Source organism: Mustela nigripes, chromosome 3 (genome assembly GCF_022355385.1).
Source record: "Mustela nigripes isolate SB6536 chromosome 3, MUSNIG.SB6536, whole genome shotgun sequence".
Taxonomy (NCBI): domain Eukaryota; kingdom Metazoa; phylum Chordata; class Mammalia; order Carnivora; family Mustelidae; genus Mustela; species Mustela nigripes.
In genome coordinates, this window is record NC_081559.1 from 102,137,773 (window position 1) to 102,161,575 (window position 23,803).

General features: G+C 39.3%; 1 protein-coding gene across 10 annotated transcripts in view; it reads right to left on the reverse strand.

Annotated features, from left to right (window-relative positions):
• Positions 1 to 351: 351 nt before the first annotated feature.
• The window catches only part of C3H2orf76 (chromosome 3 C2orf76 homolog), a 56,868-nt gene continuing 33,416 nt past the window's right edge, over positions 352 to 23,803 (reverse strand). For 9 of the 10 annotated variants that reach the window (XM_059394433.1, XM_059394434.1, XM_059394436.1 and 6 more), the window contains 4 exons: positions 16,960 to 17,010; positions 13,189 to 13,226; positions 8,798 to 8,879; positions 352 to 526 (listed from right to left, as the gene is read on the reverse strand). In XM_059394433.1, the coding sequence (XP_059250416.1) occupies positions 450 to 526; positions 8,798 to 8,879; positions 13,189 to 13,226; positions 16,960 to 17,010 (248 nt within the window). In that variant the 3' untranslated portion in view covers positions 352 to 449. The remainder of the gene's footprint in view (positions 527 to 8,797; positions 8,880 to 13,188; positions 13,227 to 16,959; positions 17,011 to 23,803) is intronic. The other variant, XM_059394441.1, reaches the window with a different exon arrangement.

Consider the following 23,803-nt stretch of genomic DNA (forward strand, 5'->3'; position numbering starts at 1 on the left):
ATGATGACTTTTTAAGATTTTTATGAGAGAGAGAGAGAGAGAGAGAGAGAGAGCGCATGAACAGGGGCTGGGAGGGGCAGAGGGAGAGAGAGAAGCAGACTCCCTGCTGAGCAGGGAGCCCAACTTGGGGTTCCACCCCAGGACCCTGGGATCATGATGAGTCGAAGGTAGACACTTAACCAACTGAGCCACCTAGGCACCCTCCATGATAATTTTTGAATAACTATTTCTATCATTTAAAAAAAATGTTTTTCTCATAAATATTATATTATTTTACAACAAGAAAGAAAGAAAAAAAGCAGACCTGCAGAAAGAGAAAACACCACAGACTTGAGCTCACATAGCAGAGCCTGAGATTAATTTTTAAGTTTATTTGTCAATTTCCAAAACTCACTAGTGGAATAAAGAGCTTAATACAGGTATGCAAAAAGAGAGCCCCCAAGAGGTTTTCACCAGGATGAAATGGGATTAGCTTTGTAGTTCTTATAATCTTCTTCACAGAAGAATGCAATTTCAGTTTCATGAGCTGGAAAAAAAAAAAAAAAAAGAAGATGATAATGGAAAAAAATTTTAATGTAAAACTAGATTTTAAGCAAGCATTAAAATCCATATTACTCTGATTCAGTGTTTCAGATGCCTAAAGTGAGAAAGATGAACTACTTGTTTGGTTTCACATTTCACCAAATCAACAAGAAGTATCAGCTGTCGCTATAAGAATTTAAAATTCAAATAATTTAAAAGTAAAAAGAAAAATACAAAAAGAAATTAAAAACAAGAATAAGTACAAGACTGGTTTCCAGGAAACCATAAAATTACTCATGTCAGAGTCCTCTTAACAATCCAAGAAAATAAACGTTTATTTTTTTCCAAATGTGCTGCTCAGTTCTGAAGGAGGAGGGAAAAACATTTTCTTTCCCTTTGAAATTAGCCTGTAGGTATAATAATTTAATACTTAGAGGATCAGTAGAATACTTTACAGATCACTTTACATTCTCCCTCATGACCCATCAAAATATGTGTCTGAAGAAGTTAATTTTTTGCCTGCTTATGACTAATTCATGAGGCTTCAACAATATGCAAAGTGAAAGACACAAATTGGCTTCTCCCGCAATACCTTCAAACACCTCTAATTATTCACTGGGGATACGGCACAGCTAAAGGACCCGCAAAGGAGCAGAGCAGTCACAATTCTTTCAACCTAGCAGGTCAAGGACTCCGTCTTCTAAAACAATAAGTCAGCAACATTATTAATTCAGACTGGAGACAAATCTGATGGAGAGCCTTCCAATTATTAAACATGCAGATCTTTAAGGTGTGTGCCAACAAGTTCCACGTTCAGTTTTTTTTTTTTTTAAATTAAACCAGAAGTTAATACAGTCTGCTTAGCTTTTACAGAAAGAGCAAAAGGGCCTGCAGACTCTCGACAGGAAAACAGACGAGATTATTTGTAATGAATACCGATCACTCAATTAACATATCCTCTAAAAACAGACAAGTAAAAACTCTTCATGCCAAATAAATAGGATAATAGGGAAAGATGCCAAGGATTATCCCTGGTCTCTTAGTTTACCGAACTCATCTCATCACTAGAATTTGTCACAAAAGAATGAAATTAAGGAGCTTAGCATGACATGTGAGCTAAAAAAAAAAAAAAAAAAAAAAAAAGGTTTTTGCTGGTTTTAAGAATATCAAATTTAGGGGCGCCTGGGTGGCTCAGTTGGTTGTGTGTCTGCCTCTGGCTGGGGTTGTGATCCCGGGGTCATGGGATTGAGTCCTGTGTAGTGCTCCCTGCTCCCCGGGGAGCCTGCTTCTCCCTTTCCTACTCCCCCTGCTTGTGCTCTCTCTCTGTCTCTCTCTGTCAAATAAATAAAATCTAAAAAAAAATAAAAATAAAAAGATATTAAACTTCTTGTTTCTCAATTATGAGTTACCGTGCTCATTACAGAAAATACAGAAATGCTCAAATTATAAAATAAAGTCGCCCACAGTCTCAGATCCTGATTCCAGGACCACTGCATCTTCAAGATTAAATGAAGATTAATCTTGATGAAAATCAGATTGCAAACTCTCAGCACAATGAGCCTGGGGGTGGGTGGGTGGCAGACAGGGCTGTGACAAGCTGAGAATCGGTGGGGAGGGGCTGGAAACAAATGAACCCTGGGCAAACAGGAAGTTCATGTACAGCTGAATTTTACACAAAAATAGCATTTTAAAGAATGGCTAAGAGGCTCCACACTTGGAATGAGTAAAATGTTGAAAGGGGGGCTTCAGGAAACTCAATATTCAGAGAGAAGGTATCTTAAGATCTATTCCTTTATATATAAAAAGCTCCTGGGTTTCCTTTTTTGAAGAGAAGCAAGCCCAAAGGTAGACCTCTATCATATGCAAGTGATTCTAATCATCCTCCAAACGGAGAGTGAGCTAAAAGCACCCTGTTCTTCAGAATCACAATGCAGGGTTTTATCCACGATGTGCTATTTACATACAGAACTTTACACAGTGCTTTGCCCACACAGCACTTTGTTCAATACACACTAACTGTAATTACAATTTTCACTTACTGCTGTTGACATTTATCTGTACCCCTTTTGAGAAACGAATACATCGTATAGTTCCTCTGTATGGTAATAACAGGTTCAGAATAAGCTGAAGGAAAGAAACAACTGACAAAGCATTTTTGCTTTGCCACGCAGGTTTTCTTGGGTCTAATTAACTTATAGATCAATTCGTTACTTCTCAAGTATTTTTATACGCCATCTCTCATATATGCTCAAAATGAGATCCCTTAAGAGAAAGATTTTCAGATGAATACTTTTTTTCAAAAACAAGACAAGACTGACAAATGGGTTCCAGTCCCACTACTTTGTGAGGGCTGATAAAATTGACACCCTTCAAAAACTGGAAAATAGCATACAAGTTCAACATGGGTTACTATAAACATTCAAAAGTCAGACACAAAATGTACTTGAAACTTAAGTAATGTGGTCCTCGAAGAAACCAAACAGAATACTTTTTAAAATCTGCAAAATTCTGTTGAAAATGTTTGAAAATGATTTCCTGTATTTATGCCACGCATTTACTTGTCGATTGGAGTGAAAACAAATTACAGAAGATTTTCCAGAACCTCGGCATCCTCAACCTTTCGACCATTATCTCTTAAATTCTTGCTGCCCCAATTCTATTTAAAATGGCTCCAGAAGAACCCCGAGGACGTCTACTGCGTGCCAGTCCCCTAGGGCACCTGATTTTAAATTAAATGTGCTGCAGGCGCAGTGCACTCAGGTGCAGAGTGCCTCGGCGTGTGAATCCGAAATGAATGTAAAATCTAAAATCCAATAAATACACTGCCGGTTCATCCCTTTGTCTTACTAGCAAGTGAACTCAAGTGAGAACCCTCCAAATACGGTGCACCATTTTAATATTGACTTTCAAGTTTAATGCAATGAACACAAGCCAGGACCTTCAAACTCTGAAAATGAAATTAATAATTTTTTTTGAGATCTTACTTATTAGAGAGAGATAGCATGAGTCGGGGCCAGAGGCAGAGGGAGAGGAAGAAGCAGGGAGCCCCCATGTGGGGCTTGATCCCGGGACCCCGAGATTGTGACCCGAGCCAAAGGTAGATGCTTAACTAATTGAGCCACCCAGGCGCCCCTGAAATTAATAATTTTATAATGTGTCCAAACAGGTCAGCCACATATATACATACACCCCTTTAACAGGAAAATAATAATGCCTTTAAATAAAAGAATGTAAGAAAAACCAATTTTAAACGTAAAAGCTCACGAAAAATTCAAGGCAATATACTTAAGCTCCTAACTAATTTATTCCAAAAAACTCTGTGAGGATTTTTGCACAGTTTCAAAGTCCCTAGCCTATTTTAGGTGGCACCAAAGTAGTATACGGCACAGCAACTGTTGTCTGAGAAGAGAGACAGACACATGTGCACGGACTCTATGGTACAGATACTTAATGATCAGGCAAGCTGTAATGTGATAAGTAGTACAGATTACTGGGGGGAAAAAAATACAGGAACACTGAGTTCTGGTTTCTGCAGCAACCTGAGACCAAAAGGACAAAGTTTCACCTTCTCACCTGATCCAAGAGTATATTCTATCTTTCTAAGGTTCCTAAAATCTGAATTTATGAATCATTAAAACTGTGCTCACAGCTGAGTTATATTTCTAAGTTTGCACCAAAGTTATCTCCAGCCAAGAGTTCCCAAACACAGTGCTTTATTTCATATTTGCTTCAAGCATTTGTTTTTTAGATCAGCTGGCAGAGAGGACTTCAAGCTACAGTTTGAAGAGAATAAAAAGTAAAATAAATCTGACCTTTGATGGACTGGACACTAAGGGGAGGGTAAAAAAGGAAGAACAATCCATACCCCTGTTCTGGAATCCCAAATTCCCTGGGCCCCCCACATACTTTCCTGAGCACCAGACTACCACGGCTTTGATGTTTAAGGTAAAGAACAGCCCCTGTAAGATGCCATTAAGGGAGGAGAGCATGTATGCCCTAAGATATTGCTACTCAAAAGAGAACGGGAAAGGCACCTGGAACATTCAGGAAACACAAATCAAACACAATCCTGATAAAGAAAGGAGAGCCCAAGAATCCTGCAATATTAGCTGTACATCTGAGAGAATCAAAAGGTGCTGGGCACAAAGTCAGGGTTCTGGTTGTGGGCAGACAGCATGAGTTGACACATAAAATGAAAACCGACCACAGGGGAGCTTTGGACTGATTACAGGATCTGGTTTGACACAAACTCTTCTCTCAGATAAGCACTTAGGGTTTGGTCTACTATATTTTGTTTTAAAATAGTTCCAGTAAAACACAATGGGCCTGAAGAGTTACCCTCCACCATTTTTTGCCTAAGGAAAGAGGATTCAAAAGATAATAGTAGTAGAATGTAGCTGAAGGAAAGACATAAAAACAGCACCCTAAAATTACTGACATGCAAATTTACCACTTAGGGGAACAAGTCTGTAAAACTACAATCATTAATGACAAGACAAAAACCTTTGCATTTACAAATAATAATTCTAAGTAAAGCTTTCTTCTTCCTTAAAAAAAAAAAAAAAAAAAAAACCCACATCTTTTTCCTTAGGTCTTTTAGCTCAGAGTCCACAAGCGAACATGTGCCCTGACGTCGGGCGCAGAATATACAATTGGGATCTGCAAGGCAGTTAAAAGGCCAGAGCAGGAACTGGAGAGTTTCTCTGTGAGAGAAGAGATCTTCAAACAAGTTTGTTCCCCTACTTTCCCTCCCCTCACAGTCCTTCTCTTCCTTTCATGAATTCTGCAGAAAAGTCATAATGATACATTTGTTACATTGGCGTTGTTCCCATGGCAACTGGCTGTGATGGCAGAGTGACAGCTCTAAGCAAGGTCAAGTGGGAAAAATGGAGCATGAGGACCTGCGAGTCTTCTCTTCAACCACTTAAAAACCTAACCAGACAAGGCACCGAGGGAGGGGAAATTCCCCAGAAAAATCACACACTGCAGGTGTCATTTTTACAACTCTACTCCCACTCCTAATTTCTTGGGGCTCACAGGAAGCACAGCTTCCTTCCCCATGTGGAAGTGAAGCTTCTCCAGGGCACAGCATGGTGGCTCCAGGTGACACGGAGAGGAAGCCACTCCAGCCGGGCCAAGAGTCACACCAGACCAGGGCTGTGGGCTTGCCAGGGCCCTGGGCAGGGGGTGGGTGTGCAGTGTGAGGTTCTGGGATCACCCTGAAACCAGTGGGGAACTCGGGACAAGAACGTGATGCTCATCAAAGACCCATGGCCTTACAACAAGAATGACAGAAAGATGGATTTGATTCTTACCTTTACAGATCATTCATTACACGAGTCTGAAAGTCACGACAGTTAAGCCAACAACTCACAGTATTTTAATAAATCCAAAACATTTGCCAGCTGCCTTCTCTAAAATGGTTTCCAAATACGTATTTCTAAGGGTCTCCTCATGCATCATTCCAGATGTTTTCATTACCTTTTTTCACTCAACTCTTAACACGCTGAAACAGGTTTAATGGTTTCTGTTTTGTTTTACAGAAATCAAAACAGAAGTTCAACAACACTAAATGGCTTATGAACAGTCACAAAATAAGTAAAATACACAGTCCTCATTCAAACCAATTTTCTCCAACTGTAGTAGGAGTATATTCTTTAAAAAAAAAAATTGGTTCCTTAATTTAGAGTACATGGGAACTATAGAAAAATTTTAAATTACAAGAACAATTAGATAATACCAAGAAGGAAAAAAGAAATCAATTGCTTGCAGTGCCACCAGCCAGAGAAACACTTCTATAATTTCATTATATGACCTTTTCTTCATATACACATATAGATGCATAAATATATACATTTATGAACAATAATGGTATCACATACTATATTCTATTTCCATGCAATAAAGAAAGCTCTACATCAGTGATTCACCAATGGGGAAGGTGAGAGACCCCTGCTACCCCTTTGAAGGCACATCTCAATCTTGGGGGAGTCACGGAGCTTGAGGAAGCATACTCCTGTTGGCCTGGTAATAGATGTGACAGGAAGTTAAGAGTGAGGAAGTCTTACTGGCCAAACTGACCGACAGGAAGTTAGAGGTAGTATACATTCCTGACAGTAAACCCAGAGGGTATCCACTTCCCAACACTCTCTTGGATACTACCACTTTTTTTTTACATCTGTTAGTCTTCAAATGACTGCTTGTCCAAGGTTACCCAGCCTGTAAGAGGCAGAATCAAGCTTGAAAACCCACGCACTCTGGCTCTGGTCTCTAATGCTTAACCATTAGCCTAGTACACTATATAAAATAGCATCTACCTTCATAGTGCATTTCTCTCCGGACTTATAAGGCTGAACTATTTTTCATAGGTTAGCCATTTCTTTTATCAGTAAATTTTTTTTTACCTTTTTCCAAGCTAATTATGAGGGTTTTTTATAAATTCAGGCTAATAACTTTTTGTCATATATGAAGTATGTTTTTCATTGTTTAGTGCTTCTCCTTTAACTCTATTTACAGAATTAAATCTATCATTTCTCCCTGCTTTACGGCTCTGCCTTCAAGGTCACGCTTGAAGAGCTCTTCTCCCCAAGATTATGAAACTACTAAGCTACATTTTATTTAAAAAAGATTTTTCTTACACTATGACATATAATCAATCAACAGTTTATTTTGGAATAAAGGTCGAGATAGGATTTAAATTTTATTTTCCCGAATGCTTTGGCAACGGGCCTAACATCATTTTCTGGCTAATTCATTCTTACCCCACTTATTTGAGAGGTCACAACTTTATCATATTATGAGATCTTACTTTTTTTAGTTTCCTTCTGATCTTTTCCACAGAGGTTTTAATCCCTCCATCAATACCAAACCAGTCTGTTATAATAATTACAGCTTTATGTTTTAACAACAAGCGGGGCTAGCTTCTAGGTGCCCCATGCCTCAGTAACGCAGGTGCCATTTGCCATAATAACAGAACAGCACGTGAAGAAATAAATGGCAAAATAAAAACTGTGTTTTCCAATAAGAGCAATAGTTACCGAATGCTATGAAAAGACACTAAAAATAGCCAATAGTGTAGACAAACAAGGAAAGCAAGCTTAAGATTTTGTAACATTGTTATTTAGGATCCTATTTAAATTAGAAGACCTGGGGCGCTTGGGTTTCTCACTCAGTGAAGCAGCTGCCTTGGGCTGGGGTCATGATCCCAGGGCCCTGGGACTGAGTGTGCATTGGGCTCCCCACTCAGCAGGGAGCCTGCTTCTTCCTCTCCCTCTGCCTGCTGCTCCCCCTACTAATGCGTGCATGCTCTCTGTCAAATAAATAAATAAAATCTTTAAAAATAAATAAATAAGACCTGTCAGGAACTCACTTTAGGCACATGTGTCACTCAAAACTGGATTCCTGATATATGTCACTAAAATAACTCAATAGAACACCTGTCAAAAAAAAAAAAAAAAAGACAAAACAAAAAAACCAGTCAAGCTTCCTAACATGGACCTCACTTGGAGTGCCCCTTAACCAGTGTGTCTGGATAATTACAAAGTAAGTGTGATTTGTGCTGTTTCCTTGGAGTCACGGACCACAGAGGTACGACAAAGGCACAGCACCTTCAACAGTCCCATCTCTCTGAAAAGCCTCGCTCCCAGCTGCCAGAGAATCTCCAGATGCACATACACAGAATTAGAGTGACATCTAATGGTCACAAAACACGCCACATGGCATTTCTTTAAAATAGAACTACCTGCACATTCTAGGCTGAAAAGCTAACTCGGGCCCCCTTTCAAGCGCACACGCGAGGTTCCTGTTTGAAATCCCACATCGGGGCGGCCCTGAGTGGTCGGGAGGACTATTAGAAACTGCGCTACACCTTCTACAAACAACATCTCAGTTCATTATTCCCCATTAGTTCTACCAGGTCCATTTCTCTCAAACCATCCATTCAAATGATGCTGATAAGAGTAAGTAGGTTATTAAGTGAGTAATAGCCTGTCAATCACTTAAAGCAACCCTCTGCAGGATTCTGAGCAGACCTGCAGGAAAGAACTATTTGCATTCTGCACATTTGGAGAGCAGCTATCTCCTGCCCTCAGTCAAATGATCTGAATGTACATCATTCTTGTCCTCCTCCTCTGAATAATTATCAGGGAGTGTAAAGGGCACCCAGGGTAGCATTTACTTTGCAGCAACTTATGCAAACACAATCAGCCAGTTGTCGGCGGTGGGGCGGCCAGGGACGTTGAGTGCCCCTCCAGCAGCGTGCAGCGCACTTTCTCACCAATTCCCGCAGCTCGCAGCGTGCAGTCTTCTTCCAGCATGAGCGTGTCGTCGTCTTCCAGGCTCAACACAAGCTCGTTGGTCTGGGAGGAAAGAAAACCTGCATCTTATCAATACTCGTATGTGCTTCATATTTGGTTAAGACGTTTCAAAGACACAGAATTCTTACCCTGTGTGACAGCAGTAACCAAAGTCACATTCTCTTCCCATCATCGTTGGGACAGAAGCAAATGGATGTATACATGTATACATACTCCGTAAGTGCTGAGGAAACTGCGCCCTAGCACAAAGTTTTGGGGCCAGGTCTGGATGGAAATTTGGGTTCCACTGATGTCCCGCTGTGTGTTCTCAACGAACCACACAGACTCTCCAAGACTCAGTTTCCTCCTCCGTTAAAAAAAACAAAATTGAGGGGGCATGTAGGTCACTCAGTCGGTTAAGCATCCAACTCTTGATTTCGGCTCAGGTCATGATCCCAGGGCTGTGTGATGGAGCTACATGGCAGGCTCTATGCTAGGTATGGAGCCTGTTTAAGATTCTTTCTCTCCCTGTCCCTGTCACCGTCCTGACACCCTGCTCCCTCAATCTCTCACTCTAAAAAAAGGGGAGAGGTATGAATCTTGTCTTTTGCCCTGTGGTGAGGATGAAATGAGATGAAGTACAGAAAACCGTAACAGAGTGTCAGTCACAGAGCAAGGCCTCTCCATGTCAGCTGCTGTGCTGTGCCTGTTGCCCTCACCGTCATCGTCATTGTCTCTTCCTCACAATATTCCAAGAGTCAGAGAGGGTAAGACACAGACCTAGACGGGGCACCTGGGTGGCTGAGTTGGTTAAATGTCTGCCTTCCACTCAGGTCATGATCCCAGGGTCCTGGGATCCAGCCCATGGCGGGCTCCCTGCTCAGCCGGGAGTCTGCTTCTCCCTCTACTACTCCCTCCTCCTTCCACCCCCATTCATGCTCTAAGTGCATGATAAATAAATAAATAAATAAGTGACACTTTAAAAAAAAAGGAAGGAAGGGAGGGAGGGAGGGGATAGAGAAAGAAAGCAAGCAAGCCAGCCAGCCAGCTAGCCCAGAGTACACAGAGGCCCCTGAGCTCTGACCAGCCTGACTTCGAAGAGAAGCAAGTTTACCTGAATGGCTGAAAGCCCATTTATCTAAAAACTTTGTCCTACCTACGTCATATTAACTTACTTGATCTCACGTCATATTAACTTAATCCCATGTCATACTGACTATAACCTTCCTCTATGAGGTTTGGGGTGGGAGTGGGTGAATTGGCCCTCCAGTGAAATTTACAAATCTAGCTAAACACTGTAAGTATCGGAGAAAATTCTGAGTGGATATCTGCCCCTAAAAAGCACACAGAGGTAACCACTAGTTGGATACACAGTACCACCTGTCAACAGAATGCAGCTGCTCAGCAACATCATCTATTTCTAGAATATGGCTAAGAGGGAAAAGAAAGGCCACTTCAGTAGCTAAAATAGAAGGCCCAGAAGGCATGCTCCACAGTCCACAACTTCACCCACTAGAGAGTGCAGGGGCTTGACCTCTGGAGCACACAGATTAAAGGTGGGGAGAACGTTATTAAAAAAAATCATTTTAGGGGCTCCTGGGCGGCTCAATTGGTTGAGCATCTGCCTTCTATTCGGGTCATGATTCCAGAGTCCTGAGACTGAGTCCCACACCAGGGCCCCTGCTCAGCAGGGAGCCTGCTTCTCCCTCTCCCTCTGCCTGCTGCTCCTCCTGCTTGTACACTCTCTGTCAAATTAATAAATAAAATCTTTCAAAAAAATCATTTTGGAATAGGTAGCACATACTCATGATACAAAATTCTCCAAGCACATAGGGAAGAGTGAAAAGTATGTCTCCTCACAAGCCCTATCTACCAGGTCTAGTTCTCTCCCAGAGAAGTTAGGCTAATTCTGACGAATACTTCCAGTGGCTGTCTCTGTACACATTCATGTAGGCAGAAATGCGCAGGCAAACTTTTTCAAACACACAGCAGCCTATTGTACGCTATATTCTAACTCCTGACTTTTTCAATATATAGCTTAAAAATCTCACAAAATCAGTACACGAGCAGCCTCAATTTACCAAGGCTGTGGGCTGTTCCACTGAAGGGATACAAACACACACACACACACACACACACACACACACACACACACTCTGTCCCCATGGATGGACATTCAGGTTGTTTCCGTTTCTTGCTACCATAAAAAAAACCCAGCAACAAACATGCTCATAACCGGTGTCATTCTGCCTATGTACGAGTTTTCTACATAAGTTCTAGAAGAGGAATCGTTAGGTCAGAAAGCACGTGCAACTGTATTCGGGCAGATGTCACTAAACTATGCTCCCGAGTAGTCGTGTACCACTTTATAGGAAAGCTACTGATCGCTGAGAGTACCTGTTTCCCACAGTGTCGCTGACACCATGTCTTATCAAAATCATCTGATCCCTGCCAACCTAACAGATGGAGATTAAGTGTGGTCTTAATCTGCATTTATTTTGAGTCAAGTTGTAAATATTTTGTTTTTTAATGAACTTGAAGGATCATTTTTTAAGTGGAATTATAAAATAGCATCATATACTAAGAAAATTAAGTCTTTTCTGTAATGTAAGCTAGAAAATTTCCCCTGTTTTCATTCATTCCTCAATTTTCCTTAGTGTTTTTTTTTTCCTGGTAAAATTTGCTGAATGGCTGAATAAATAAGTAAAATTATCAATTTTTTATAGTTTCTGGGTTTTCTACCATACTTAGGATACTATGGTTTTCTACCATACTTAGGATCACTCTAAGATTACCTTAAAATTCTACCTTCTCTTCAAATGTTTTTGTCAATTTCATTTTTTTTATAAGCTTTTAATTATGGAGAATTTAAAACATACAGAACAGCACAATGAACCCTCCACACGCCCATCATCCGGCCTGAACAAATGATATACTCATGTTCAATCAGTTTCATCTCAGTCCTCACCTGTGGGCTTCATTTTCACATTTATGTCATTAATCCACGGGTATTTATTTTGGCATAAAGAAAAGAATGTGGATTCAGCTCACTGTTTTCTGGATGTCTCACAATTGTCCCACTAATACTTACTGAATCCTCATGTTTTCTCCATAGCTTTAAAATGTTATACTTATTATACACTAAATTCTGATATATATTTGGGTCAATTTTTGGAGTTTTAATTCTGTGCCATTGACCTAAGAGTTCAAATAGCAGCACTACACGCTTTTATTTACTAGAGTTTAATGATTATGGCTAATACATGTCAGAGCTAGTCACTCTCCTTTCTCTTCCTTTTCCTAACTATTCTTATATATTTTTTGCATATTAGTGTTATAATCAGCTTCTTTCATTTATATATATGGGGTGGCATTAAATTCATAAACTAAGAAAAAATGGACATCCTCATGCTGGTGCATCTTTCCATCCAAATATCCTAAGCATTTCCATTTAAGTCTTATGTTGGCTCCCTTCTGGCACATCTACAGTCTTGTGAAATTAAGGTAGAATTTCACATAAACAAAATGCACAGATCCTAAGGGGAGTTCAGTTCAATGAGTCTGGACAACTGAATGACCCTCACTAGCATTTCGAAGAGTCCCACTGAGCAGGGAGCCCAAAGCAGGGCTCGATCCCAGAACCCTGAGAACATGACCTGAGCCAAAGACAGATGCTTAACCGGATGAGCCACCCAGGTACCCCAAGTAGTATTTATTTTTGAATTCACCTAATTTCCTTGTCTTCCCTAGTCTTAGATACCCACCATAAACTCAATCAGCTTTCAAGTAACTGTATACCAGAGATTACAAAGAAAATGCCATGAGAATATGGCTATCGTCTGTGAATTAGTAATTTCAAAAAACATATTTTTGCATATATATTTTTACAGTAAATACTTGCTTGATATAGAAAATGCATGCTTTTTAAAAAATTAACACTTTTTTGGGGCGCCTGGGTGGCTCAGTGGGTTAAGCCGCTGCCTTCGGCTCGGGTCATGATCTCAGGGTCCTGGGATCGAGTCCTGCATCGGGCTCTCTGCTCAGCGGGGAGCCTGCTTCCCTTCCTCTCTCTCTGCCTGCCTCTCCATCTACTTGTGATTTCTCTCTGTCAAATGAATAAATAAAATCTTTAAAAAATAAAAAAAAATTAAAAAAAAATAAAAAATTAACACTTTTTAAAAGGATCTACCACTAATAGAGGCTTGGTGGGTTTTTTTCCCCTTAATGGCTGTAGAAAGGGTACTCACAAAATAAAAAATGCTAAAAAATAATGGGAAATATTTTAGAAGTATGTGTGTTCATTCATTTATTCACTGAGACAGCCAACAGTGATTATTTGTTATGTGCCAGATACTGTACATATGAAACATACCTTTGCTTTATGTGCCTGATGAACAATCTTTAATTTATCTGAAAGAAAAAAAGAAGTTTTTGTAAAATATTATTTTAAAACTTCATTTGAGTAATCTGAAATAGGAGGTCACAGTAAGAAACTTAAGTCCTTGCCTTATGATCCATTTACTTAAAAATCCAGTGTACAGTAAATTTAAAAACTACTTATATATATCATCACCTTAAAAGTCACTGCTCTATAAAGTTATCTGAAAGCCTTGGTCTCTGACACACAAAACTGGGTGCTATAACCTGCAATGAACTTGGCACATCTTCCCTTAGAACAGAAGACAGGTGGATATTACTCGATCCTGTTTTTTGGAGTCGCAGAAGGCTATAATTAGCAAATAATGTAAAACATGTCAGATGTTAACATGAGCAGTTCAAAAAGCCTAGTGATCTCTCAGAATACATGCAGTGACAGGAGGTCAAACCACCATCCTGACAAGTTGTTACCACGCTCTGAGCTCAGGCTCACTGGTAATGTGAGCACTGCAGTTAAAGCCCAAAGAGTATCAGTATTTGCCTCCTGGTTTTCACATGCTGCACAGACTCACACCACCTAATCTGCTTTATTCCATCCTCCTTCACTCCTTAATCTGTTTACCTTGATGTCAGGCTACGCTGTGCTTTTCCAATAAGCCATTTCTCCACATTGGGTGCAGTCCGACTCTGCAACAGTGAGCTCTTAATTATAGCAGAGGCTCAGCACTCAACGGGTTTCAAGTCAGAAAGCTTCCAATTCTTAACTCTAATTCTTAACTATTAATTAACATATTATGATATGTATTATTATATCTGGATAAACTCCTAACCTTAAATTAACGTTTCTTTCTATCAATTAGGCCATTCGATTCAATAAAGAGCTCCAATAATAAAATGAAATGAAAGGATCTACTTTAAAAATGGGCCTTGATTTAACTCTGTTCTAATACTACAAAAGAATAGGGTGGCTATTGAGTTAAGAACTGGCACTCTGAATTACTCACTATTTTAAACACAAGGTCAGCCTAATTCTAGGACTGCAACTATGTACTCTTAAGAACTAAAAATAAACCTAATTTAGGTGAAAAAATGCATCCTAGGAATGTAAATATACCACAATTGTAAAAATAAGTTCAGAATGTACACAAGAAAATAAACAAATTGGCTTTGGATTATCTATTATTCTGAGTTATTATCTTTTTCTCATTATAGATATTGGTTTATTACAAAAGGCAAGTTAGAAAAGCCAATAACAGTTTTTTAAGTAAAAGGATCCTGTTTAAAGTCTGTTACAACTAACAAGCAAAACTGTGGTTTGACCTTACCAAATACCAGTCACGTTCTACATATTTTGGTAATGAGCCTTTATTAGAAATATCCTTGCTCTGATGGGCCCTGCAAACCCACAATAAGAAGGCTATATATATATATTTTTTTTAATTTTTTTAGCAGCAGAAGAAATGATTTGAACAGAAATTTTCAGATTTTTCCCTCCAACAATAACCAGCAAGACTTGGTAAGAGGGTCAGGAAAACAACAAGCTAGCAAACAATATTGTACTAATAATGTCCTTTTCCTTGTTGAATAATCTCTTTTACAGGAGTGTAACCTCATGAAAATAAAAAGAATAGGGGCGCCTGGGTGGCTCAGTCGGTTAAGCGTCTGCCTTCGGCTCAGGTCATGATTCCAGGGTCTTGGGATTGAGTCCTACACCAGGCTCCCTGCTCAGTGGGGAGCCCGTTTCTCCCTCTGCCTGCTGTTCTCCCTGCTTGTGCTCTGTCTCTCTCTTTCTCAAATGAATAAATGAAATCATTAAAAATAAATAAATAGGGGTGCCTATGTGGCTCAGTGGATTAATGCCTCTGCTTTCAGCTCAGGTCATGATCCCAGGGTCCTGGGATCAAGTCCTGCATTGGGCTCTCTGCTCAGCAGGGAGCCTGCTTCCCCCCCTCTCTCTGCCTGCCTCTCTGCCTACTTGTGATCTCTGTCAAATGAATAAATAAAATCTTTTAAAAATATAATAAAATAAATAAATAAACAAAAAAAGAATAAAAAGAATATTTGTGAGGCATTTGATGTGTTCACACAAATGTGGTTTAGTCTCACCGGCCTTATGAAACAAATAGGATCAGCAGTCCACACTGCACAGCCATCAATATTTACTGCACACATGCACAGTGTCTAGGTGATAAGGATTTAAAAATAAGACCATATCCAGTGTGCTTTATAACACAGTCTGGTTGGGATAAATCCATCATAGATGTAGATGCCAGTTAAACAGAAGGAAGGGCCCTGAGAAATCTCAGACTCTCTGTGTCCTGGCCAGCGAGCCAGCCCTTTGCCCAAGGGCACAGGGACCTCAACTAGCAAAGCTGAAATCTGATGCTGCAGCCTTTCCACTCCGCAGCACCCAGTGCATCCTGTTCCCACAGAGCAGGTAGCAATACCGGAGGACGAGAACAGATGAGAAACTAACATCTGGCCTTCCTTCTTGAACAAAGTGGCAGATTTTTCCAAAGCCAAGCCTAGACCGAGTCACTGAAAGTCTATCAAAAGCCCAGTGGTTCTCCGATTTCTCATCTCCCAGATAAATGTGTTCATTTCTCTTGCCAATTCACCTGAATAGTATGCAAATCCTAGGACAAAACAGTGTTAATTAGGTGGGGAAAATGTAAGAGGTACACTATCTACTATGATGATTAACAGTTAGATATTCTAACGCATTCAGTACCTAAAACTTATCTTCCAAAATGACTTACAGGGAACACAAGTTAGAATGTATATGCATACACACGCATGTGCACACGCACACACACACACCATGACGAAACAGAAATGGCATCTGTAGGTTGACTCAAGTTCAAGGTTTTACTGCGAGTCATTATACTCTGAAAGCCATGCAAGCCAAAATTGAGAAGATTCATATTTACTTAATCATGCTTTTTATTCCTTTCTCTTATTCAATATTTAGTATGTAAATTCTTTAAGCCCAATAAATCAAAGTACTTTCCACTCAGTGCCTTCAGCTTCTGCTTGACTACCCCTTATGACCTCACAATTAGTCTCTGGATATTAAAATGCATACACACGGTGAAGATTGTGATTTCAAAGTATTTTAGGTCATAAGTTGCTCTACCAAATGGGAACAGAATTAAAAGCCACTCCAAAAAATGATCTAAGGTAATAAAAAATTTATACTTCAAAAAATGTCTGTACCAATTAAAAGAAATATTTATTAGATGCGTCATAATTTTCAAGTGAGGTCTCAAACTCAAAGTTTGGTGAGTGTCACTAAGCTGAAGGTTAATAACTGTACCAACTATTACACCAAGTAATGGAACCCAACTTCCTGCCTCATTACTACATTGTTTAATCTACCACTGCAACATACAAAATTACTAAATACTATGCTCAAGTTACTGGTATTTAAAATGTTTAATCTCTTCTTTTAATTCCTAGTCTGAAATCATTTTTCCTTCCTGGTTACCTGACAAATTCATTTTAGACATCATTTCCCAAACACGTTATTTGTTCCTCACAAATAGGCCACTTTCGTACACTATTACAATTTACTTCAATGATACACCATGATTCCTCTGGTTTTTTTAATTTTTATTTTTTCCTCTATTTCTAAGTAAATTTCCATACTGGTTTTTATTTACAGATAGTAAAATCATTTTTGAAAACCAAATTCAAACTGCCATCAACACAAAACTAACAAAATAATATTAATATACATTTTTAAAGAATAAGTAAAATTAGTTACCATATTTATAATTTCTGAATGGTGGTGGCAGGCTGGTCCTTAAAGGAATATCTATAAGAGAAATATTATTTTTGTTATATTCAAATAGACACTTGTAGCATATGCATAGTCTTTCACTACATTCTCCTAGATCTCCAGACTAAGCTACTTTGGGAAATTTGATAGACCACAAAATGAAGCTAACATGCCACCAAAATCCAAAGGTCATCTAAAACAATGGGACCACTAAGGAAATGCTGAGCTAAGAATTCAGTAACACTAGCTGAACTAAGAATTCAGTAACACTATTAAATGAATTGTCATTTTATTAAATATAATAGCATCTATGTACATCTGAAATACACAGCATTCATGTGTGAGATATTATTTTCTATACAGCTGATATTCATTTAGCATATGAACCTGAGAACTTGTTCAGGCCAGTAGTGGAAAGCAATGATCTAGATGAGTGTTATTACTCTTAGCAAAACTCACCCAACCTACAATAAAACTAACTAACTTAGCAAAGAAAACAAAAGAAGAACAAATTAAATACTGTTTTTAAAACAGAAATTCAAATGTCTGAGAGGGCATGTACATCAGAGGGCAATTTGATATGTATCAAAATTACATATGCATAGACCTACCAATTCCACTTCAAGACTGATCATGTGTGTGTGTGTGTGTGTGCGTGCGTGCGTGCATGTGTGTAATATGACATACAAAGCTGCTAACTAGCACTGTTTACAGTAGCAAATACTCAGAAAAATCCAAATGTCCTCCAGTAGGCAGACTTATTAAATAAATAACATGCGTCAAAAATGAAACATATTTTTCAACTGGGAAAAAAAAAAAGAGGCAGTAGAAGTGCTCTACTGATACCTTCAAGATATGTTAAAGGTAAAGGGAAGCATAAGGCAGACCATTATTTTTAAAGCCAGCCACCTTTCAAGTAAAGCAGGGGAAAAGAAACAATGTATGTTTCCATTTGCCTGTATGTTCGTGAGGTGGGGGGAGAGCATGGTACACTGGTGGGAGAACACAAGAGGGACAGAGAGCCCGGATCTCACTTATGAATTCTGGGCCGAAGAAGTGTTAATTAAACACCAGAAAAGGAAGTTAGATCTGTTCATTTATTAGCACTTATAGTTCCCAAACAAGACAACGCAGCCCTGCAAAGGTGTGAGGTAAGACGCAGAGGGCCTGGAGAAACTGCTCACCGTCAGAGGTGCTTACATTGGAAGAAATCAAATCACTGTCTTCGGTTCAGTCTGGATTTCTGAGAGAAGAGACAGTGACAGGCAAATGAGGGCACCTTCCCTTTTCCTCTAGGTGTCTGCTCAAGAGCCACACCATGGAGAGGCCCGCCCTCCCAGCCCTGCTAAGGGCAGGGGGGTGGGGGAAGGGGTTCTCCCCTCCAATAATTTCCTTCATAACATTCCTTACAACTATAGTTCAGTCTGTTCAGTGAAGTTGGTCTTCCTGCTCTCCTAATTCATAAATTCCTTGAGATTAAGACTCTAGGCCCTAGCTCCTGAAACTGAAGACAGTGTCTAGCCCATCAGAGGTTAACAGAGAACTGGTTCCGGGAGGGCAGGGACCATAGCCGATTTTCCTCATTGTGTTACCAGTACCCAGAAGAGTGTGGGGCCCGTGTCAGGTGCTCAAAAATATTCATGAATGAATAAATAAATAGAACTTAAGCCTTCCATTTGGCAGTTAAGAACTCTGAGGTCCCGGTGGGCCCAGGGTGGCTGAGCTAAGGGCTTGAATCCAACCCCCCCATTCTGCAGCAAGAAGAAGGGGTTCTTTTCTGCAGTGGCAAAAAGAGACCAGCCATTCAACCCATTATGGTGAGAGGTAAGAGCTTTGGTGTACAAACATATAAAAAGGCCAGAGGAGGAAAAGAAAAAGAACAAACACCTTCCTTACGAAAGAGGCGGTTTCTCATTCTGCACTACAACAAATTAAGCTGTGGGTTCCCATGTGGACGTGCCATTTCACCCAGAAGCAGAATGGCTGGGTTCTAAGTAGCGGTGGGTTTACCCTTTTAAGAAAATTGCCAAGTCACCTCCTAAAGGGGTTCCTCTTTACATTGCTACTAACAGACCATCAGAGTTCTAGTCCTTCCACATCCTAGCCAACACTGGGTTTTAATTAATAAGCCCTTTCCACTCTAGCCATTTCAGTGAGAGTGTTGTGTTCTCATTGTGATTTAGACTTGCACTTCACTAGACTAACAATGGTGAGTACCATGTATCTTCTTTGCTCTCAAGTGTCTGTTCAGACCCTACTGTCTACTTTTTAATGGGGTTATGTCCTACCTACGGAGTTGGAAGAGTTTTGTTTTTTTTCCTAGGCACAAGTCCTTTGTTGTATGTTTTACAAATATTTTCTCCAAGTCCACAGCTTGTCTTTTCATTTTCCAGCTCAGTGTTGATTGAATAGAAGTGATCATGAGGCTGGTTCCTAATCTTAGGAGGAAAATACTCAGTCTTCCACCATTAAGTATGATGTTGGAGGTCCATTTTTCACAGATATCCTTAGTCAGGTAGAGTAAGTTCCCTTCTATTCCTACTTTGCTGAGAGTTTCTAACAGAAATGGATGCTGGATTTTGTCCTTACCTGCTGAAATAGTCCTCTGGTTTTCCTTCCTTCATTTATTCATATAATGAATTGCATTGATTGCCCTTTCTTGTTTTTCCACTGACTTTTTTATTCAAGATTTTATCTGACAGAGAGAGTAGAAGCAGGCAGAGCAGCAGATGAAGGAGACTCCCCACAGAGCAGAGAGCTGGACATGGGGCTCGAACCCAGGACCCTGGGACCGTTGACCTGAGCTGAAGACAGACGCTTCATCTGATCCATCCAGGCACCCACAGTGATTTCTGATAGAAAACCATTCTTGCATTCCTAAGATAAACTCCATATAGTCATATTATTCTTCTTTAAATATTGTTGATTTGATTTGCTAAAATTTGGTTATGAATTTTTTAAAAGATTTTATTTATTTATTTATTTGATAGAGAGACACAGGGAAAGAGGGAACACAAGCAGGGGGAGCAGAAGAGGGAGACTCCCCACTGAGCAGGAGGCCAGATGCAGGACTCAATCACAGGACACTGGGATCATGACTCCAGCCGAAAGTAGACACCTAATGACTGAGCCACCCAGGTGCCCCTTGGTTATGAATTTTTATCTCTTTGTGTGAAAGATGTTGGCAGCTATTTTTTTCTTCTAATTACATTCTCTGATTTTGATATCAAGCTAAGGATGGCCTCAGAAAATCAGGTGATGAATATTTCCATCCTCTTGAGTTTTATGGAAGAGTCTCTAAAGAACTGGGATTATTTCTTCCTCGAATATATGAGACTGGAGTTTTGTGTGTGGAAATGTATTTTAACTACTGTTTATTTTAAAATATAGAATTATTCAGGTTGTCTCTTTGTTAGTTGGCTTTGGTAGTCTGGGTCATTTTTGTTTGCTTTAAGATTTTATTTATTTATTTGACAGAGAGAGACACAGAGAGATTGGGAACACAACCAGGGGAACTAGGAGAGGGAAAGCAGGCTTCCTGCTGAGCAGGGAGCCCAATGTGGGGTTCAATCCCAGGACGCTGGGTTCATGACCTAAGCCAAAGGCAGATGCTTAATGACTGAGCCACCCAGGTGTCCTGGTAGTATGGGTCTTTTCAAGGAACTTGTCCACTATCCTGGGATAACATATTTATGGCATAAAGTTGCTTAATGTATTCCTTTGTTATTCATTTAGTGTCTATAAAGATTCTGTAGTAATGTAACAACTCTCAAAGCTGATACTGATAATTTGTGTCTTCTCTCTTTTGTTTTTTTCCAATCAGGCCAGCTAGAGCTTAATCAGTTTAATAGATTTCAAAGAATCGGCTTTGACTGATTTTGATTTTTCTCTGTTTTTCAATATTCTACTACAATCTTTATGATTTCTTTTATTCTGCTTACTTTGGATTTAATTTACTTTTCTTTTTCCACCTTCTTAACACAGAAGCTGAAATCAGTAATTTGAGACCTCTTCTCTTTTTTAATTTAGACATTTCTAATTCTGTAACTATTCCTCTCAGTACTGTTTCACCTGCTTTCCACAAATTTTGAAAAGCTGTATATTCATTTTTATTCAGTTCATAATACTCTGCTTTTTGATCTCTGGTTTTAGACACAAGTTTTTAGAAGTATGCTATTTGGTTTCCAAGTATTTCAGAATTTTCCAGAAATTCTTCTGTCACTGATTTCTAATCTAACTCCACTGTGGTCAGAAAACATGGATTGTAGGACTTTTTTTTTTAAGATTATTTATTTATTTATTTATTTGAGAGAGAGAGACAGTGAGAAAGAGCAGGAGCAAGGAGAAGGTCAGAGGGAGAAGCAGACTCCCCATGGAGCATTGAGCCCGATGCTGGACTCGATCCTGGGACTCCGGGATCATGACCTGAGCCAAAGGCAGTCATCCAACCAACTGAGCCAACCAGGCATCCCGGATTGTAGGACTTTAATCCTTTTCCATTTGTCATGACTTGTATTATTGCTTGGAATATAGTCTCTTGGTAAATGTTCTGTGGGTACTTGAGAGGAATGGGTATTCTGTTGTTTGTGGAGTGTTCTATAAATGTCACTTTGGTCAAGTTAGTCTAATAGTGTTCAAATTTTTTGTATTCTTACCATCTACATGCTCCATCAATTATTAAGGGAGAGATGCTGAAATCTCCCAGTGATTGGAGATTCATTTATTTTTCTTTGCAGTTCTGTTAGTTTTGACCTCATATTTTTGAAGTTCTGTTGTGTCAGGTGCATAAGCATTTAAAATCATGCATCTTGATTAACTGATGCCTTACCATCATAAAATGATAGTCTTTATCCCTAGTAATATACTTTACTCTGGAATCTACTTTATCTGATATTACTAGAGTCACTCCAGCTTTCTTTTGATTGGTATTAGCATGGTGTAATATTTTCATCCTTTTACCTTTAACTGATTTTTATCTTTATATTTAAAGTGCATTTCTTATAGACAACATATAATTTAGGACTTCCTGTTATATATCTGTCTTTTAATTAAGCTGTTCAGACTATTTACATTTAATGTGATTATTAATATGCTTGGATTTAAATCTACCACTTTGCTATTTGGGTTTTCTTTTGTTCTCTCCATGTGTTATTATTTTCTCTTCTATACCTTCTTTTGGATTAACCTATCTCACAATTTTTCATTATCCATTTTAACCTTTTTGGTGGCATATTATCTGTAACTCTTAGGTGATGTGTGTATGCGTGCATACGCAGTTGCTTCAAAGTCTGTAGTAATACATCTTTAATTATACTGTAACACTTTATAGTGAAAGAACCCTGTACTTCCATTTCTCCCCCTCAAGCCTTTGTGCTAGTTCGTGTATTTTCCATAAACCACAACACACTGTTACTGTTTTTCTTTACATGATGAAATCTATTTGAAGAAAAATTATAAAATAAGAAAAAAAAAAAGCTTTCATATTTACCCATGTTTACCATTTCCTGTACTCTTCTTTGTGTGCCTCCAAATTTCTATCTGGTATCATTTCCCTTCTGCTGGAAGAAGGTCCTTTAGCATTTCCTATAGTTCAGGTCTCCTGGTGATGGACTCTCAGTTTTTGCATGTCTGAAAGTCTTTCTTATGCCTCCATTTCTGAAAGACCAGAATAGAATCCTAGACTGACTTTCTTTCATTATTTTAAAGATGTTGCTCCACTGTCTTCTGACATGGATTGATTCTGATGAGAAGTCTGATATCGTTCATCCTTGTTCCTCCTTATGCAATGTGGTTTTCTCCCCCAGCTGCTTTTAAGACTTTCTTTTAAGACTTTTAAGACTTTCTTTTCTTTATAACCAACTATACACAATTTGATTATATGCCTTGGTATAGCTTTCTTCATGTTTCTTTTGCTTTGGGATTCGTTGAACTGCAGGTGGGTCTATAGTTTTCATCACATTTGTAAAATTTCCAAGCACCATTTCTTCAAATATGTCTTCTGTCCCCCGTTCCAGCTCCCATCCTCATGGCCTCCAATTACATGTATATTTGGCTGGTGGAAGTTGCCCTGCCCCTCTCTACTGTTCGATTTATCTTTCTTTCAGTCCTTTGTCTATACTTTCAGATGGCTTTTGTTACTTTATTTTCAAGTTCACCAATCTCTTCCTCGGCCCCATCTGATCTAAACATTCGTTAATCCTACTCAGTGCATAGCCATCTCAAATTCGTATTTTTCATCTCTAGCTCTTTTGGGTCTTTTTTTTGTTCATAGCCTCCATCTCTAATGTGTTCAATGGTCCCTCTACCTTCTTGAACATTTGCAATGTAGTTATAACTTTCAATTGTCCTTGTCTACTAATTCTGTCATCTGCAACATTTCTGGGCTAGCATCAACTGATTGATTTCTCTCTTAATTATGATTCATATTTTCCTGCTTCTCTGCATGCCTGGTAAGTTCTGATTTGATGCAGGTCAATGTGAATCTTATCTTGCTTGAGGGCTGGATATTTGTGTATTTCTATAAACACCATGAGCTTTGTTAAATTACTTAGAAACTGTTAGATCCATTTGAGTCTTGCTTTCGAGCATTGTTAAATGACAGCAGGGTGGAATTTACTCTAAATTCTGCCTCACAATTTCAGCAATACCCTTCTAGATACCCCGCTTAATAACCTGTAAATTACAAGGTCTTCCACTCTGGCCAGAGTTGGGGGGTGGGGGTCAACTATTCCCAGGCCTGTATGAGCTCTGAGCATTTTCCCTTCTGCTCCCTTCAGGTTGTTCTTTACCTGGCCTCATACACTTGTGCTAACTGTATTCAACTAAAGAT